The sequence below is a fragment of the Myotis yumanensis genome, unplaced genomic scaffold (genome assembly GCF_028538775.1).
Source record: "Myotis yumanensis isolate MYYU_CA2020_CCGP unplaced genomic scaffold, mMyoYum1.0.hap1 SCAF_8, whole genome shotgun sequence".
Taxonomy (NCBI): domain Eukaryota; kingdom Metazoa; phylum Chordata; class Mammalia; order Chiroptera; family Vespertilionidae; genus Myotis; species Myotis yumanensis.
This window is the reverse complement of record NW_027223759.1, coordinates 13,683,417-13,702,580: the sequence shown is the minus strand read 5'-3', so window position 1 is coordinate 13,702,580 and position 19,164 is coordinate 13,683,417. Positions and strand designations below refer to the sequence as shown.

General features: G+C 40.8%; 1 protein-coding gene across 4 annotated transcripts in view; it reads right to left on the bottom strand.

The window, feature by feature from the left end:
* The window catches only part of FASTKD2 (FAST kinase domains 2), a 30,980-nt gene extending 11,916 nt beyond the window's left edge, over nucleotides 1–19,064 (bottom strand). Inside the window, exons 1-12 of one of the 4 annotated variants that reach the window (XM_070421963.1) lie at nucleotides 19,004–19,062; nucleotides 17,548–18,360; nucleotides 15,337–15,440; nucleotides 14,346–14,454; nucleotides 13,946–14,069; nucleotides 13,528–13,667; nucleotides 11,743–11,915; nucleotides 8,903–9,066; nucleotides 7,804–8,016; nucleotides 6,948–7,035; nucleotides 4,944–5,058; nucleotides 3,902–4,097 (exon numbers count right to left, since the gene is read on the bottom strand). In XM_070421963.1, coding sequence (XP_070278064.1) covers nucleotides 3,978–4,097; nucleotides 4,944–5,058; nucleotides 6,948–7,035; nucleotides 7,804–8,016; nucleotides 8,903–9,066; nucleotides 11,743–11,915; nucleotides 13,528–13,667; nucleotides 13,946–14,069; nucleotides 14,346–14,454; nucleotides 15,337–15,440; nucleotides 17,548–18,270 — 2,073 coding nt within the window. In that variant the 5' untranslated portion in view covers nucleotides 18,271–18,360; nucleotides 19,004–19,062 and the 3' untranslated portion in view covers nucleotides 3,902–3,977. Of the gene's footprint in view, nucleotides 1–3,901; nucleotides 4,098–4,943; nucleotides 5,059–6,947; nucleotides 7,036–7,250; nucleotides 7,712–7,803; nucleotides 8,017–8,902; nucleotides 9,067–11,742; nucleotides 11,916–13,527; nucleotides 13,668–13,945; nucleotides 14,070–14,345; nucleotides 14,455–15,336; nucleotides 15,441–17,547; nucleotides 18,361–19,003 lie in introns of those variants that run through there. The other 3 variants (XM_070421964.1, XM_070421965.1, XM_070421966.1) reach the window with 3 other exon arrangements.
* Between the last annotated feature and the right edge of the window lie 100 nt (nucleotides 19,065–19,164).

Here is a 19,164-nt window from a genome sequence, read left to right as displayed (position 1 = left end):
AGAAGTTCAAGAATCAAAAAAAAAAAAAGAAAAACCTAATCTTAATACTGCTCTAAACGTGTATAAACAAACAAAAAGGCTTAATAAAGTAAAAAAAAAAAGATAGAATACCTCAACATTTTTCTAATTTACAGAGAGCACGTAGCTTAGGGTCACCTCTGAAAGCCATAAAGGCTTAAATATATGGAGCTGTGGTAGGCAGTTAGAGATCAGCAGGGCAAGAACGATGGGCAGGTACAGAAAGGTCACCAGGGCACAAAGGCCTAGGTGCCTCGCAATGAGCAAAACTAGGATACCGAGACTCCAGGGTGACCTTGCCTCCCTAGCATATCGCTGGCCGTACGGTTTGGAGCCCCTGAGAGAACATCTAGGCCTCCTTTGTATTTCAGCTCCAGGCTCAGAGAGGCAGCAAAACCAGACAAGCAACTACTAGTACATGGCTGACCTCAGGACCCGCTGCAGTGACAGGTCCTCTCCCTGGCACCCACCCCAGTGATCACAATCCTGAAGGACCAACCTGGAAAGCTGATGAATACTCTGAGACCCTCACCTAACATCTTAGTCCTTGTAAGTTTTTAGGCTCTGGCTGGTGTTCTCAGTGGTTAGAGGGGTGTCCCAAGCTCCAAAGGGTCTCAGGTTCGATAACTGGTCAAGGGCAGGTGCTAGGGTTGCAGGTTCGCTCCCTGTCCCCAGGTTGGGGTGCATGTGGGAGGCAACCAGTCAAGTGTCTCTCTCACATCAGTGTTCCTTTCTCTCTCTCTCTCCCCCTCCTTCCCTCCCTCCCACTCCTGAAAAGCAATAGAAAATATGTCCTCTGGTGAGGATTAACAACAAAAAGACAGAATTAGACCAAAGAATCAAACTCTTCTGGTCACCTAATTTCTTTCCCAGGTTGGCTGACTTAGCGTAAGACTACATCAGAAGCAAGCCACATACAAAATTAATAGCTTTCATCTTCACCCTTTTGGTTGGTTAACAATAAAATAGGAGGTTTCATCCTTATTAAAATGGACATAGTACTATGATATAAAATATTTTGTGATTTCATCAAGAGCAGTCAGAATTTGGGTTTATAAACTCCCACTTTTTGTTACTTATTGTGTCATTCAGTGAGAAACAAGCCCATAAAATCAAACTGGGTTGTGTGGTTTGGGATTTTTTTTTTTTTTTTTGTAAATTGAATAAATACCAGAAAAGAAGAATGTTTACATATTCTCCTGAAGTGAGGAGTAAATCCCCATTTATATGAATAATCCTGAAAAGACATGTATTATTTACACTTTTTTCTTGACTCTGAACCTTGAGTCTCATAGGACTTTCTTAGACCACAAAGCAATGAAGAATGCTAATACTAGCAATACCAGTAAAAAAATGCCTTGTAATTGGCCATGCCAGTTGTTACAAATTCAGGAAAACCACTTCCCCAAAAGGTAGTTGCAAGTATTCATACATTGGTCCAATCTTTTGAATATGAATCATATTAGCCGTTAGATAAAAGATACACACTTAATGTTTAATGAATAAATCTTTGTTTCTTTTTTAATAGAGTATTTTCAACTCTTGTTCTGAAGTTTGTAAGGGTTAAATCATTTGGCCACATACACAAAACCAGATGATATCCAGTCTGGAACCAAAAGCCAGATTCCTGGAGACACAAGCTGAAGAGCAGCAGAGGATGAAATGACGTGGAAATCAGTTATATGTGGCTGAGACTCCAGAAAAATCCAATTCTTTGAGTCAGCTTCCTCATCCATAAAATGAGGGAGGTGGGTTCAATGATGCTAAACTTCCTTTCAGCACTAACCGCTTCTAAACGCCAGCTGGATATATGATAAAACCTCTAACAGTGGCAGTCGCTCTGCTGGAGTATTTTTACTGGGGTTCCTGGACGATTTTTCTCAGAAGCTGGTGTCAGCTCAGGTTCCAACTCTAGCCCTGCCCTATCTGTGTAGCATTGGCAAATAATTTATCCTTGTATTAGAGATGAGAAATGAAGGGACCTAAGAGAATCATGAGAGCAGCTGCACCTCAAAGAGAATTCATTATTATTAAGATCATGAAAAGAGAATACACGTGACTACTTAGCAATGCTGCATAGAGTAAGGTGTCCAGTAATTGCATAACTGTACGTTTGGGGTATCGTTGCCCATCCAGGCTGATAGTAAGAGGATACCATAGATTGGGTGGCTTATGAACGGCACAAATTTACTTCTACAGTCCTGGAGACTAGGAAGTCCAAGAGCAAGGTTCTGAGAGATTTGGTGTCTGGTGAGGGCCCCTTCCTAATTCATAGAGGGTCATTTTCCACTGTGCCCTCACATGGCAGAGAAAAGAGGGAACTCTCTGAGGTCTCTTTTAACCCATTTCATGAGGGCTCTACCCTCATGACCTAATCTTCTCCCAAAGCTGTATCTCCAAACACCATCACATTGGGAGTCAGGTTTCAACATATGAACTCTGGGGGAATATAACCATTTAGTCTTTCGTGTGGGGGTAAAATAATACCAACTTACATGGCACTCAGGTTTCACAGGTGAAACTCACTGTATCCTCAGTGAGACAAATACTAGGTAACTAGGCGTCAGCAAACTTGAACAAATATTTCAAAAGAATGAACAAGCATAATTGAAAAGTAGTCTGACTCACAACACAGTTCACACACACACACACACACACATATATATCCTATCTAATAAAGAGGGAATATGCTAATTGATGCCCACACCATCACAGATGGCAGTGCCCACAGCCAATACGGAGGGAATATGCTAATTAAATGCCACGCCCTCAAAGATGGTGGCGCCCTCAGCCCCCCAGGCCGCCTGAGGCTCAGGTAACCAAGGCCGGCCAAGGCTTGCACTGTCAGCAGTGGCAGCAGCAGAGGTGTGATGGGGCATTGCCTTCCTGATTGCCGGGTTGCCTTCCACCTGAGGGCTCCCAGACTGTGAGAGGGGGCAGGCTGGGCTGAGGGATCCTCCCACCCCCGCCCTCCAGTGCATGAATTTCATGCACCTGGCCTCTAGTATATATATAATTTAAAAGACTTTACAAAGTAGTGGGAAGGGGAAAGAGGGAGAAAGAGAAAGGAATGGCCTCAATAATGGCAAGAGTTAAGGGCTTATCACCCACAGCCTATCCATTTTAATAAACTTGGACTCCCTGACCTCTCTGTTATCTCATCTGCTTTTCTTAGTATGGCCCACAAACCACCTCCACCTAGAATGTGACAAATGCAGTTGCCCAGTCCTCACCCATTTGTAACCTGTTGCCTCATTCATTCTTCTTTTTTTTTTTTTTTTAAATTTTACTGATTTTTTACAGAGAGGAAGGGAGAGGGATAGAGAGTTAGAAACACTGATGAGAGAGAAACATCGGTCAGCTGCCTCCTGCACAGCCACCACTGGGGATGTGCCCGCAACCAAGGTACATGGCCTTGACCGGAATCGAACCTGGGACCATTGCATCTGCAGGCTGATGCTCCATCCATTGAGCCAAACCAGTCAGGGCATCCTCATTCATTCTTACCGTCAACCGAGAACCTGGTGGCCAATGCTTGACATATGGTCAAGGTCTGAGCCCTCAGACAGCTGTAATAAGAGTGTAAGTAAGCAGATCCAAACACAAGGACTGCCCACACCAACTTACCTGCAACCCATCACAACCAAGAAACCAGTTTTCAGTTTATCAAAGCCATTGAGAAACAGTAAAACATACAGCTCATGAATCTGTCAAATGTCTGGGCACTAGAGGGAATAGTTATGTTGGAAAAATTACCCTTCTGGAATTTTCTCAGCATTTCCTAAAATACCAGTAACATTTCTTCTATTATTAAAATTAATTATTACAGTGAACTGAAGGAACTTTTTGTTATGGTAAGCAGTCAAGTAAATGCCACTGATAGTTGAATTGTAGTCTTTATTAAAGTTATTTTTACAAATTTATGTCTGTCTCCTAATAGGAAAAGGTTGTTTTTTACTTTAACACGTGCTCTGAAAATTAACATCAGCGGTAGGAGGATTTTCAGTTGAATAGATTTGAGACTTCAAAAATGTGACCGCCTCCTTCATCTCTAGTTTCTCCATCTCCCAATTGTTGACCTTACGAAGAAAGAGGAAAATAATCGGTTTGCAAGAAAATGATGCCGCGTAAAATAAAAGCTACTTTCTTCATCCAAACATATTAAAGTAACATCAAGCCAACTGCTTTTTAAAAACAAATGTTATTTTAAAGGCTTAGTAAGACTGTGCTAGGGTTGAAGAAAGTGCTAAGCTGAAAATTATAAAAACTTTAAAGGTCTTCTAAAGGGTGCAAAAATTCCCTTCTAGGGACACTCTTCCCTAGAATATATAAAATAGCCAATATGGAAAAAAAAGTCTTAAATAGTAGCCAACTAACAGAAGGGGCCATCTTAACTTCAGTATCCATGTATAATCCATTTTTAGTTACTTAACTATCATAATGAATATTAGAATGTTTGCATTTCATATTGTGTGCAGGACCAATGAGTGGCATTTAGATAGATCCCAACGTTAACATAAATATATATTTATTCATCATATATTTATTCTTGCTCCATACATCTGGAGAGGCTGCTCAAGAAAAGCTATGGTACCCAGAACCAAAATGAAGCACAAGAGGGAAGAAGAACCATCCCCTTATAACCATCCAGCTTTTATGGTGACAAACATCCTACAACAGCCTCACACTGGCCCATGAAAACAAAACTTTAACAAAAAGGAGTAAAGTTCACCAAATGTAGCACTTATAAAACCCCTAGTAAATGATAGTAATCACCTAAGGAGAAGCCAAACCAATCATTAAAACACTTATTTCTGTGCTGCTAACAATTCCTCCAGAATCCTAGTAACCAACTTCAATTACAACACTCCTGGCAGAATGGACATCAGTAACTAAAGAACACATCACCTGTGTTTTTTTCTTACCAAGATCACATGAAAACCCATTATTTTCAAATGACGCATTTTCGTAGCAAGGAATCCTCTAGGGTGGGTTAAATCCAAACAGTACGTAGATCTAGGAACACACAGTACAGCCACTCTGAAAATGAAAATACACAATATGAGAGTACTTACTAATGAGATTACCAGTCACAATCCTGCTGTATTTGGAGATTTCAAAGCTGAGCTCTCCACGGACCCTCACCATTCCCTACTGTCTTAGTCCGCCACTTCCTTGTTAATTGGCCTCTGTACATAATCCACTATATGAAGGCTACATTAACAACCAAAAGCTTGTAAAAATGCTTTAAAGTTACTCCTCAATCATCTTTAAGGGTGGCTACATTCCTGATAAGGGGAAATTTCAAATATGAAAGCGCCCATTTTAAGGCTAATCTCTGACCTACAGATAATTATTTACGCTACTGAAGTACTGATGTAGGTAATACCAAATGGTAAAGCTCTTCTAGAACAGAGTGCCTCCGAGAGAGAGAGAGAGAGAGAGAGAGAGAGAGAGAGAGAGAGAGAATTTAAAAACCAGAATGGGGAGGCCAAATGCAAAGAAGAAAAAACTAAAAGAAAGGCAAGACTGTTAAAAAGATAAAATCCGAATGTGTAACAAAAATGTGGAACGTGGAATTTGATTTTTTCATTGCTCTTGGCCTTTGGGGAAAAGACATTTGTATTCCTACTGTCTTCTGGCTGTTATTTGACATAACAAATCAGAGAAAAAAAATTATATTTTTAAAGGAATGCTCAAATTCCTCAATTCTTCTCATACCTTAGGCTGAGAGCTACTATGTTATAATGTTATGCAGAACAATAGAATACTTAAGAAAGAAAAATAACTTTCTAACAAGATCAGAGAGAAAGTCTTTGGTTGAGAGGAGATGGGCAACATGCATAGGGAAGACAGCAGCTGAAAAAGATGCCCAAGGAATAAGCTACACGGGTGCAGAAATGAGTAAAAGAGTTGTATGTGAATGGAGAGGGATGGGCAGATGAGAGTTTGAATCCTTACAAATGTTTTTCTGGACCTCTCCCAATCATATTTATGAGCATGTCCTACAAAGCAATATGGGATATAAGTTCCGTGGGGTCGGAATCCATGTCTGACTCATGTTTGTGTGCCCCACAGAGCCCAGCAGACCTTTCCACAAAGGCTGACTGAGCAAGGGCGTGTGCAACACCATCTCATCATCTACTGAAAAGGCAGGACAGCCTCTCAGAGTGTAGCAGGTTTCTCCCAGAGACACCCATTGGTAGTGTGTGGGTCAAGGAAACAACTTAGGATTAACTCCGGTATGATCTGACCCACGTACAACAGCTTAATTAAGAAGCTAGTTTCTCTACCTTTATAAAGGTCTTCATGGTAGAACAAAATGTTTAGTGGGTATTTGATTTTTTAGAGGCCTTAACTCTTTTTAATCACTATTGCTGATTAAAAAGTTGTCAAAAGTTCACACTGTGCTAATAGTTCAATCACATTAACACTGTTTTCTTGAACTGTTTAGCTTTAAAACTTAATTTTTAAAAATTGCCTATTTTGCCAGAACCGGTTTGGCTCAGTGGATAGAGCGTCGGCCTGTGGACTGAAGGGTCCCGGGTTCGATTCCGGTCAAGGGCATGTACCTGGGTTGCGGGCACATCCCCAGTAGGAGATGTGCAGGAGGGAGCTGGTCGATGTTTCTCTCTCATAGATGTTTCTGACTCTCTATCTCTCTCCCTTCCTCTCTGTAAAAAATCAATAAAATATATTTTAAAAAAAAAATTGCCTATTTCATTAAATGGCCCAACTCCAGTGCACAGCTGAAGACTGCAGTGCCCACACTTACGACCTGAGGAGATTCGCAGTTGAGAAGTCTCTTAGTGCATTACAAGCTCCATACAAATATAAGGTCTCAGGATTGCTACTAATATTTAACAGGGAGTCTTTGAGAATTAAGATTTAAAATCATAAAGCTGGGCATATGAACAGATGTAAGCAACCTTTGAATATCTGTAGCAGAAGTTACTATATTCGCATCAGAAAGTGGAAGCACTTCACTCCTGTTAGAATCCATTCTGATTTCAAAATCTGAAAGAAAAGAATTGATAATTTTTCAAACATTGCTCAAAGTGATTTTTGTTTCAAAATGTACTTTACTACTACCAACGATGATAAAGGCAGCAGCTAAAATATAGGGTGTTCCAAAAAAATGTGATGATACTTTAACAGCTGATAGCTCAATTTTGAAAATGAAATGTATTTTAATAAAACTGTCTTTATTATTATTCAAAGTGTGTGTATACATTTTTGGGGGACACCCTATAAATTGAGCTTACCATGTGCCAGACACTGGTCTGGGCTTTACAAGGACAATCTCATGCACTCATCACTGGAATCCTAAGAAGTGAGAAGATTATTGTTGGCATTTTACACATTGGGAAAGGGAGACTGGTAAGTGCCTGAAGTCACAGCACCAGTGAGAAGCCAAGTGAGAAACCCAACCCCGGCATCCAGCTCCAGAGCCAGCGCCGCACTACAGTAAAATGCCATGGTCAACTCCTAGTCAGGAAGGAAAACAGCCCAGCTGGTGTGGCTCAGTGGTTGCGCGTTGACCCATGAACCAAGAGGTCACTGGTTCGATTCCCAGTCGTAGCACATGCCCGGGTTATGGGCTCGATCCCCAGTAGGGGGTATGCAGGAGGCAGTCAATCAATGTTCTCTCATTGATGTTTCTACTTCTCTATCCTTCTCTCTTCCTCTCTCTCTAAAAAATCAATAAAAACATATTTTTAAAAAGAGAGACAGAATAGAAAATAAACAAAATGAAGCAGATGTAAATCACATCAAGTCCCATACCGATATGATGATTATGTGGCAACTGTACATTTTCCAAGAAGTACCCCTCTCCCAGGAGGCTGCTCAGCACCTCGGCCACCTTTGCATTTGGATACAATGGTGCAGGTGGCAGCGACGGCAGTACTAAGTCTACGGCCTTGTGACAAGGAACATCATCAAGTTTCAGACAGGCAGCCAAAATCTGAAGCTTGTAAATATTCCTCTCCTTGTTATCTAAAAGAAGAGAGAAAACATGTAAGAAAAAATATTAATGCCACAATTAAGAACCCGTATTAATGCACCCACACTTCTTTGATCTGTTTCATATCAGGAGGAATCTATGCTCCCTAGTCCCGTAGTGTCCAGATCAATACCCTGTATTTCATAATGTTTTAAGGTTTAAAATCTCTTTCAAGGTGATTTAGTCTAAACTCTTCATTAAGGAGATGAGCAAATGCTAAGACACCTCATGATTAACTAAGGCAAGCTGACACGAGGATCCAGGTCTCCTGGGCTCCAGGCTGCTCCCCGCACATTAAGTTGCTTGAAAAATCTAAACACGGTGTTCCTTCTTCTCAATTCAACGCTGCAATTTTATAATGTTGCTTTTAGAAGAATGTAAACTTTCTCTATCCTCAGACACATCAAATTTTGTACACCTGACCTGATATTGCTTTTCTGTGTTCCATATTAAAGACCAAAAGTCAACAATTAATTTGGTTCCTAGAGTAAATAAATTCACTGCTTTGGTAACTATTTGGTTTCTTGATCTAACAGGCTGTGCCTTGGTTACTGGCTATGAAAGACAAGGTGTTCAGAGCTGCAAGAGTTGACTTAATTTGGCTTCAGAGGTGACACAAAAGGGTGAGGACGTACACACACCTCTGCTCAAGGCATAAAGAACGTGAACCTTTGTATAGCTGCACAAAGTGCCAATAAAGGCGCGATGATGTGTTTCTCATTCTTGCCTTCTACACGACCTCTGACTTCACCACTGCCGGTCCCTTCCTCAGCAGCCTCTGCTCTGCACATTCTAACCTGAGCCCACGGCGACCCCACTCAGTCACAGGCAGCTGCAGAACTGCTGCAGTTCAGTCCCCCCTGGGCACTGACACCACACCTGACATCAGCAGCTCATCGATGATGTCCTTCTGGAGAAGCTGGTTAATGGGAGCCAAGGGAAAATGGTTCATCAAGCAGAATGAACACACAGCGTTCAGCAGGTTTTCAGAAGAGATGTGGTGGAGATAACCAGTCAGAGCAGCACCCATAGCGTCCAGGAACCTGCAGGGCAACAAAGAAAAGTCAGCTTTCAAAGATAAAGACAAGACAAGGTCATGGTAGAGCTAGGGAGACGCCACAGGACCAATGGCTTTAAGGAGTCCAAAGAAAGAAGATAAGAAAATCAGGTTTGTGCCCTAACTGGTTTGGCTCAGTGGACAGAGCATCCACCTGCAGACTGAAGGGTTCCAGGTTTGATTCCGGTGAAGGGCATGTACCTTGGTTGCAGGCACATCCCCGGTAGGGGGTGTGGAGGCAGCTGATCAATGTTTCTCTCTCATCAATGTTTCTAACTCTCTATCCCTTTCCCTTCCTCTCTGTAAAAAAAATCAATAAAATATATTTTTTTAAAAAGAAAGGAAATCAGGCTTGAAATAAGTATTCACATATATTTCAGCTCAGGTGGATATCTTATAATAAATATACACTGAGTGGCCAGATTATTATGACTGGCCAGATTATTATGACCACCACATCAGTACATCATTGACACTTCCAAAAATACTGAATATTGAAAACTTTCTAAGCAAATACTCTCAAGGTTTTATTATTATTATTATTTGCATAACTAAACTAATTCACTTCATTGTACTGATGGGGTGGTCATAATAATCTGGCCAGTCATAATAATCTGGCCACTCAATGTATATGCTCAATAAATGTTAGCTACCACTATGTCTTACATAGGGCAAATAAATGGTTTGTAGGCTTTAACTCATTTAATTCCTATTAAGATGCTATAGGGTTGATATTATTATTCTCACAATAAAGATGAGCATACAGGCTCAGAGAAGTTGAGTAACTTCTCCAAGAACACACAGCCAGGAAGTAGCAGAGATAGCATTGGAACACAGACTGTCAGGCTCCACAGCCTTTTAACCATTATGCTACATTTTTATCATGAGTATGTCCATAAGGCCTGGAACAACTCTGCTGTTTTATAAACAATTAATATTCTGTAGCTATCAATAATTCTGAGTTAAAACAAACAAACAAACAAACAAAAAACCCAAGCCTAATCCTATCATCCAGTAAAACAAAACAGTTAAACACAAAGAGAGGAAAGGTCAAAATTAGGGAATGCCACTTGTCCTGGGTGACACTGCTAATAAATGGCACAAACCCTTTGAAGCAGGTCTGTCTGACTCTTAGGGCAAAAGCTATGCATCATTATGCAAGACAAACATGAAGTACCTGCAGAGGACTGTGGCAGTGCTCAGGACGGAAAGCAGATGGATAGCTCTGGGATGAGGAGACTGTCAATACGTAGAAAAGACAGGGAAAGGGAAGATCATGCGAAACTGAGCAAAGAAATGGAGACCTGAAGGTACACGTTACTGGGGCTACAGTAAGTAACCAGTGAGGCTAAAGCACAGAGAAGTGATTCTTTCAGCAGGAGCAAGTATGCCCTCATGAGGATATCAAGGGACATGTTTGAGATCAACTGGGAGGTCTGTGGAAAGGAGCAGATGGGCGAGGGAGGGAGCGAGGCAGGGAGGCAGAGGCAGGCTAAGTAGGACTTGGGAGTTACAAGGGGATGGGAACAATGGAACAGGTACCAGAGACGCCAGAGAGGCGGCACTGATTAACTGGTAACTGACTGAATTGCAGTCTGCAGCAAGAAAGGCTTTAAGTCATCACAGGGCTGCAGATGACTACCTCTGGAGCCTGAGTGGTAATCACCTCTCCAGTCCTCTCATCCACTCCTTATGCGTCAGCAACACCAAACTACTTGTGGCTCTCTGCACGTGCTCTGCTGTGTCTTTCCTCCCTGACTTGATACGGAGTCGTTCCACGCAGAATGTGCTTTTCTGTTTATCTTCCCTCCTACCTATCCATCTTTTAGGATCTGCACAGGTACCATCTCCTCCAGGCAGCACTACTTGGCATCCACCTCGACCCTCCACTTTGCCAGGCCAGCTTCCTGGCACATGCCTCCTCTATGTCCATGTGTCCTGTATAAAACTCTATCACTCCAATTTCAGGCTACATTTAACCGCTGATTTATGTGTCTACCTTACCAATTACACAGAATCGTCTGGTAAAAAGGATTATGTCTTATTCATCTTTGTCCTTAACCCAAGTGCTTGGCACTCACTCTCTGACTAAATCCACAAATAAACTTAGATGAGGACAGGAGGAGAATGAGTCAGGCATAATGGTACTCAATTAAGTACATACAGCTTTTTACATGTTTGTCATACCTCAATAAAGTGGTTTTATAAAATCCCTTTGCATGGTGGTTGGTAAATAGTAAATAACTGGCAAAAAAAAAAAAAATGAGCCGACTTGGCAGAATAATTGACCACGAGACACCTGTGGGATCTACAGTGACCATATGCATCCAGGAGTCTGGATTCAAGAACACACAAATGATCAGAGATGCAAATCTGGTGACGGTAAAGACCAACCAAGAGGAGAAGAAACCAAGGGACCGAAATCACAGTTTGAATGTTAAATGCTTTCTCCCTCAGGTTTCAGACCCAGGAAGATACTCTGGATGTAACACACCTTCTTTCCCAGAGGCCAGCACATAAGTAAAATGATTCCTGTACAACATGTAGTCATACAAATGTGTTAAGCCAAATTTTCTACCACTTTCCTACCTAATTCATCTCTTCTAGTCAACTGTGAGTATGTATGTGGCAATTAAAACAGTAAAAAAGGACAAGTACATACTCTCGAGCTGGGCCCCCGTGGAGGTGATTCAGAGAGGCATACACGTGAAGAATAGACACAATGCTTTTCATGTTCAGGAAGCCACGTTCATCCACCACTTTCTTCATAAATAAATCCATCAGATCAGTGTGTCGAAAGGCAAGGTTTTCAAATAAAATGAGGACAAAAAGAACCTTAAAAAAGAGTGAATTGAGGAAGAACACTTTAATAATTCCAGTATGCTAGTAGTAATTTCTTTAAATCTCAAAAAATTTAAATAGTAATAGAACTGTCCTGATCAAGAGAATATTCCCTAAAAAGGAACAATTATCTTTTCCTCACAAAATCTGTTCCAGTTAATTTTGAGTCAGGCATTAAGTTAATAAGCAACCTCCTTATATAAGCAGAATACCAGCGTATACAATGGTTTCCATTTCACTTAAAAATAAGTCCTATCCTACAGGCTGTTCACAACAGGCCTGAAAACTACTTAAATATATACCTTTTCTGAAGTTTTTCAAGTGTCCAACTCAATTTTGAGCTGCTCCCCTTCCAAACCTAGACACTTCCTAGATTCTAACATATAAGAGATAACTCAGAAATTTGTGTTCAATCTGAATTTCTAGAAATGAGAACAGAGATGAAATAATATGATTACATTAACATTTCCAGCTCACTCCTCCTTTCCCTCTTGGTCTTTCTCGTGATCAGTACTTCTCTTTCTAAAATCAATTTCTATGGCAAACTCAATATTTATCTTACCCTCCAAAGTAAACTGAACCTATTGATCTAATGGTTACCATTGCTTAACTGCAAAAAAAAAGTTTTTACTGGCTTTTTCATTCATGTTTATGTTACTAACACAGCCCCTGAATTAAAAGGCCCTTATTCTGGAGGAAATAAGCAAACATTCCATAACTAGAACATAGACATGATCATTAAGTAATGACATTTTATTCTTCAAAAAACATAAGCCTGTCACATCACGTGGATTTATTATTCTAAATATAAGAAAAGAAAAAGAGAGCATTAATCCTAATTATCCAAACCACCATGCAACCTTTTTTTTAAAAAAATATATTTTATTGAATTTTTACAGAGAAGAAGGGAGAGGAATAGAGAGTTAGAAACATCGATGAGAGAGATCGATCAGCTGCCTCCTGCACGCTCCCCAGTAGGGATGTGCCCACAACCAAGGTACATGCCCTTGACTGGAATCAAACCTGGGACCTCTCAGTCCGCAGGCCGATGCTCTATCCACTGAGCCAAACCGGTTCGGCACCATGCAACCTTTTGAATGGCAAATAGAAGAGCAAACACTGAACAATATAACTTTTATTTCAGATAGAAAAACAGTCAAACGGCCAAAGCCGGTTTGGCTCGGTGGATGGAGCGTTGGCCTGCGGACTGAGGGGTCCCGGGTTCGATTCCGGTCAAGGGCATGTACCTGGGTTGTGGGCGCATCCCCGGTGGGAGATGTGCGGGAGGCGACTGATCGATGTTTCTCTCTCATCGATGTTTCTAACTCTCTATCTCTCTCCTTTCCTCTCTGTAAAAAATCAATAAAATATATTAAAAAAAAAAAGAAAAGAAAGAAAAACAGTCAAACGATTGAGTGGTACATTAACAGGTAACTCCCAGACAGAAATGACAAGGAACTAATTTTTCAAAAGTCAATTTAGCACTGGAATATTTTGGTATCTTAACTGTTATAAAGTTGATAGAGAAATACCTAGAATGTTAAATGAATTAATATGCTTCTTGAATTTGTTTCTGAGGCTTATTCTAACCTATTAACATACTTACTTGTCTCAACTTCCAGACATCAAAAGTTGTAGCCACATAATCTGCTATTCCCTGGAAAAGATATAAATTACGGTATCGGAGGTCTCTGCAAGACTGCAATATGTTGATCAATATTTTCAAAGGACATCCATTGATATTACCTTTAAGAATGAGTTAAAAAAACAAACAAAAATTACCAGATAGTTTGTAATGTAAGATCTAAGAGACTCTACACACTATATTTTTGTTTCTGTTTAAAAAATATAGTACTGTATTTTGTAAAAACAAACAAAACTGCAGGCAAAAATAAAATTTAGATGTAACCATATCATCAGATATGTTTTATTTGTAATAGCAAAGTTCTTAAAACAAACAAAACAAATATAGTCCAGAACAGTAGGTCAGAGGTTAAAAGTCATGAAAGAAAAATTTCCCTTACCTATGACCATCTTACTGCATTCATCCAGAAGTACATCAGAACGGTGATCCATGGCAGCTAGTACCTCAAACATGCGCTGGCTATTCAAAACAGAAAATCTGTGTAATTCCCTCAAAGCTTTCATCTAAAGAAAAACAAGATTAAATTTATCATTTGTGATAAAATAAAAGTTTGTTTTTAAATAAAAAGGATAAAGTTTGAGCAAAATGACTCATTAGACATATAGTTAATATACCTACTTATATATACAGATAGATATAAACCTACTTCTTTTTACTTTAACAGAGTTAAACACAAAAGCATAACAATGTCCTCCCAAAAATTGACTGTAGGAAGTGACAGATCACAAAAAATATTTTTTAAAATCTCATCCACTAGAAAAAATTCAGACAGTCTTTACCTCCAGTTTCTTTTTAAGAGAAATCGGTGCATCTTTTCCAATACTTTTCATCACAGCTTGTAATGTGAAGACACGTTCTATTTTCCAAATTTGTTGATCAACTAGTATCCTGTAATCAAACAGAATAAATACCATAGACCTAGAATCTTAAAACCAGAAGAGAAATCTTAAAAGTCATTTGGTCCAGTTCCTACTTCTAGGCAAGAAATATGAAGCCAATAGACATGATCTACCTGCCGAAGATAGTGTTCAGTGGTTCTCAACCTTCCTAAGGCCTCGACCCTTTAATACAGTTCCTCATGTTGTGGTGACCCTCAATTTCTTTGTTACAAATTGAACATAATTAAAGCATAGTGATTAATCACAAAAACAATATGTAATTATATATGTGTTTTCCGATGGTCTTAGGCAACCCCTATGAAAGGGTCGCGACCCACAAGTTGAGAACCGCTGGAGTAGTTACTGAAAGATCCAGGACCAGTTTAGCACTGTTCCCTCTCAAATTATTCTGCTATCTTTATGAATGAACAAATCACATCAGATTATTGTAAGATACCCCAAGGCACTGTCAATGAAAAAAGGGATTAAGCATTATTCTCACTGGCTTATAACATTATATCAGTTTCATCAATTTTATAAATTGTAAAACTCAAGCTCCTTTTCAAGCCAGGCCAGTGTCACGTAACCTCCACAGTGCACAAATAACCATAATGAACTGAATACCTGTCAATTCTCTGCCAGCCCACATCAGTATTATATATTAAACTTAGATTTCAATGCTGCTCATACCTTCATTATTGTGGACCCTAACAGCATTATTTCCACCTTTATCTGATCCATAGTGAGAATTTTAAATTTAATAAGGTATTAAAGCTACCATCAAAGTTTTCCCCAAACAAACATAAAAAGCAATTCAGCTTTCATCTTGGTTTTTTATTTGAGATATTAAAAAAACAAAGATTGCCACATGAAGAAAGCATAGAGTCCTCACCGCAATCCTGATCGAAGAACATCCACATTCTTGCATGGCTCCATTGCTTCTAAAATAATTGACAAAACTGAAAGACATCTCTCATCACACTCATTGATACGTTCCTATTGAAATATAATTACAAAAACACTACAGTTGATGAGCCCATAGTAGACTATTGTACCCATGCAAAACCACTGAACTGATGCTTTCAATTAAGGTTTAACTATGAAACCAATAATTCACACGGAGTCAGTCCTCAATAAACAACATCTTTAGGAAATAAAATGCCGTCCATAGTGAGTTTTCCAAATACCCAATTCACACTCTTTTATTCATCAAAACTTCTTTACATTTACTATTATCACTGAAAATCCATTATTGGTTATATTACTCTGCTTCTGACACACCTTTTATCAAACATTATTTTTACCTCCTTCTAGGATTCGAGGTCATCATGAAGACAAGAGCTGTAATGTAAGAGCTACTACGGTATAGAGGGCAATTTGACCATCCCTAAAGAACCTGTGTCCTCATAATTTCCCTGTATCCTTTCCTGGGTAGCAAACGAACTGCAGTTGGTAAATCTTCTGATCCACATCACCTGTCACATTTTATCACTATTATCTGGCTCTCAAGGGGAGCCCCAGCCCCCAGATCCTTCTTTCAGGTCCCCTGAGTTTGGTACTAATGTAGATGCCAGAAATGGCAGTGGGCATAATTTGGAAAAGGAATAGTAACACAGCTTACCTAGTGCTCTACAGTTTAATTATAATTAATCTATATACCTTACAAGAGCACATCAAGGAAACTTAGGCTGAAAGAGGTACAGGTGGAAGGGAAAAAATGGTCTCATTACCACGGGAGGGTTTCCATAACAATTTACAACATGCCATCAATATTTCAATATTTACTGTGAAAGGAAAGACCACTTGGCTATGTGTCTGAAGGAAAGTATGTCACAATTTCCTCCCCACTCCCTCAAACCCCCCCCCCCCCCCCCCCCAGAATTCTGTACTTCAGCCATTCTGTACTACTTTCAGCTCCCAAACTTGTAAACTTTTGCTCTGGGATGAACAAGCAATCTTCTCTGCTTGAAAAACCATCCCGTTCACTATCAATCTCTCACAAACTGCTGTGTATTCCTTGGATTCAGCTTAGACATCATCTCTGACCGAGCTTGAATTCTAGTTCTACAATGGGCTGGTAGGTGTTTGTTCATTCATTATGGACACATTTATCAAGAACCTACTAATAGTGATATTATCAGATTCGTGACTTTCGGGAAGTGTTTTAAGCTCTCCAAGCCTAAATTTCCTAATCATTGGAAAGATGAGAGTAACAATACCTATTTTAAAAGGCTACACTGAAGATTACACGCAGCAATTGTTTTCAAACAAATCTCTGCCGCAAACACTAATCCTGTATCCTTCTCCCTCATCTCCTCTTCCCATCAGGAAGGCCTTCTCCTGACCAGAATGGACGCCCATTATACTCTCATAAGACTCTATACTTTTGTTTCATTGCACCGGAAGTTCTTTGTAGCCATTATTTTGTTCACAATTAAATCCCCTTGTGCTCAGTACAATGCCTGTAACACAGTAAATATAGGACTCAAATGTTGGTTATTTTTGTGATTGCCCACAAAATAGCCGTATTCCCTCCAGATTGTAAGGGTAGGAATCATGTCTTCTGTATCTTTATATCCCTGGAGACAAGTTCAGTAACTGATGCATATTTGACACCCAATATCTACTGCATAAAAGAATCCACCAGCTGTGTGACTTTAGCCAACTTGCTCAATATCACTAAGTCTGTTTCCTCGTTTGCAAAACTAAGGTTAACATCAACTTTACAAAGCTGTTAAGAGGGCTGAATACAATTATATAAGAAAGAGGTGTAGGTACACCCTTTTTCCTTCCTTTAACTACCCAACCTTCCTTGCATATTTTTTCTCTCTCCTCATTTTATCTTACTCATCATTATTATTCAACTCTGAAGAGGAGAAAAGGGACAAGGTCTCATAAATTTCACAGCAAGAGGACAGACCTGGCTAGTTTAAGGACTCTACATCATATATACAGACGCAAATAAAAAGGAAACTACCGTTCCTCTGATAGTCTATTCCCTCCATTATTTCAAGTTATGCCAAGACTACCCCTCTGTTTCCCTTCATTCATTCAAGATCTACAAACCGAGGAAAAGGATGTGTTAGACTCCTTTTGATTATACCTGAACCACCCTCAGCAGAGTCTGAACCAGCAGAGTGTTCTGAGGAATGCCGAGCCTCACGATGGCATAGAGGCTGAACAGCAGGTGGTCGCAGTACATGATCTTGGCTTCTCTCATCATGTGTTCACACAGCTGGGTAAATGCGGGGTGGCTGAACATCAGCTGTTTTTCAAAGCGTCTCTGGTCATCGGACATCCTTTTGGCAATCGTCCACATGGCTGAGAAATAGTTGCTACTGGGAAAGGAAGGTGCCTTTGCAAACGCATCTAACACATCACTCAGGGAATTGCCCTGCGACAGTTTCTTGACGTTGACAGGGGTGGGCTTTGTCTCCCGGGTAAGAACATCTTCGTCAGAGGCCTCGTGGTGAAAGTGCATCTTCTTCAATCCATCCTCAGGGACAGGAGACTGTTTTGAGTCAAAGGACAGCCTTCTAGGACACAAGAATCTGTTGACCGGAAGGGCTGTTACGGGGCTGGTGCCCTTCGTTTGAAAGACATCATCTCCTGATTTAAAAACCGAGGCATCCTGAAAGAGATATCTAGTAGGTGATTGCGTTTTACTAGCAAAGTCGTTGGAGGGATGGTTTCTTGGGCTCCAGTTTGAATAAACAATTTCTGGTCTGCAAAATCCCAAAGGGTCCGGCCTCACGGTTCTGCTGGTGGGAGATAAAGCACTGAACTGCCGGAGGTTCCACAGAAAGGAACCTGCTCTGTTACTCATCGTGCTCTCCACGGAAGCACTGCCCAGAAGTTGTCAGGATGTTACCAACATCGCTCCTATGGGCGGGAGAGAGCACGTGCCGCTGCTTTCCTGCGGGGAAGGGGTTATGAAAGGAATAAAAATGGGAACACAGCTCTTACTCAAATGACATGCATTTAACTGACACTAAAGCGGAGACCTGCGGAGACGTGAAAGATTTACACTAAAATGGTAAACTCTTTGACCAAGACGTGCCTCCTCCACCTCTACACACGTGCGGTCCCGGGGGAGCCAGGTTACTTCAGAAGCACTATACTCTGTACAACTGAGGTTTGTTTGTTTTTTTTAATGAAGTGGATTTCCGATGGAAACTGTCCCCACAAAGCTTCCTCTACATTGCCTTGGCGATGTCTTCAAAGAAACGTAAGGGTTTAACGCCGATCCATACTTGTTAACAAGAGGCGTTAGAACCTGGACTATTAAGAACAAGGCTTTGGACCCAGGAGAACGGCTCCGGAGACAAAGCAGCAAACTAAAGTGATGCTCGCATGTGGCCTGAGTGCGGGAGGGGAGACACCTGCCAGCACCCGGGTTTCAGAACCAGCGACAGCAGCCCGTCGGTGCGGAACTCAGCCACCCGGGTTCACCCCGCTCCTGAACTCAATGCTGGGAACTCCTGAGACCCGTCTCGAAAAGCCGCAAGTCTAGAGTGCAGCCCCGCCAACTGTCCCGCCCGTGCGCGTCCTCCACTCACCTTAGCCCTGAACCCCGTGGCTGCCTTCGGGAACAGCCGAACCGCACGGCTGAGAACTGCGCCTCTCGCGAGACTTGACGGATTGGACGGGTCCTTCTGAGGACCAAAAGTGTTCGCTCGCAGCGATTGGAGAAGGAATCTCCCAACACTAAAGAGAAGAA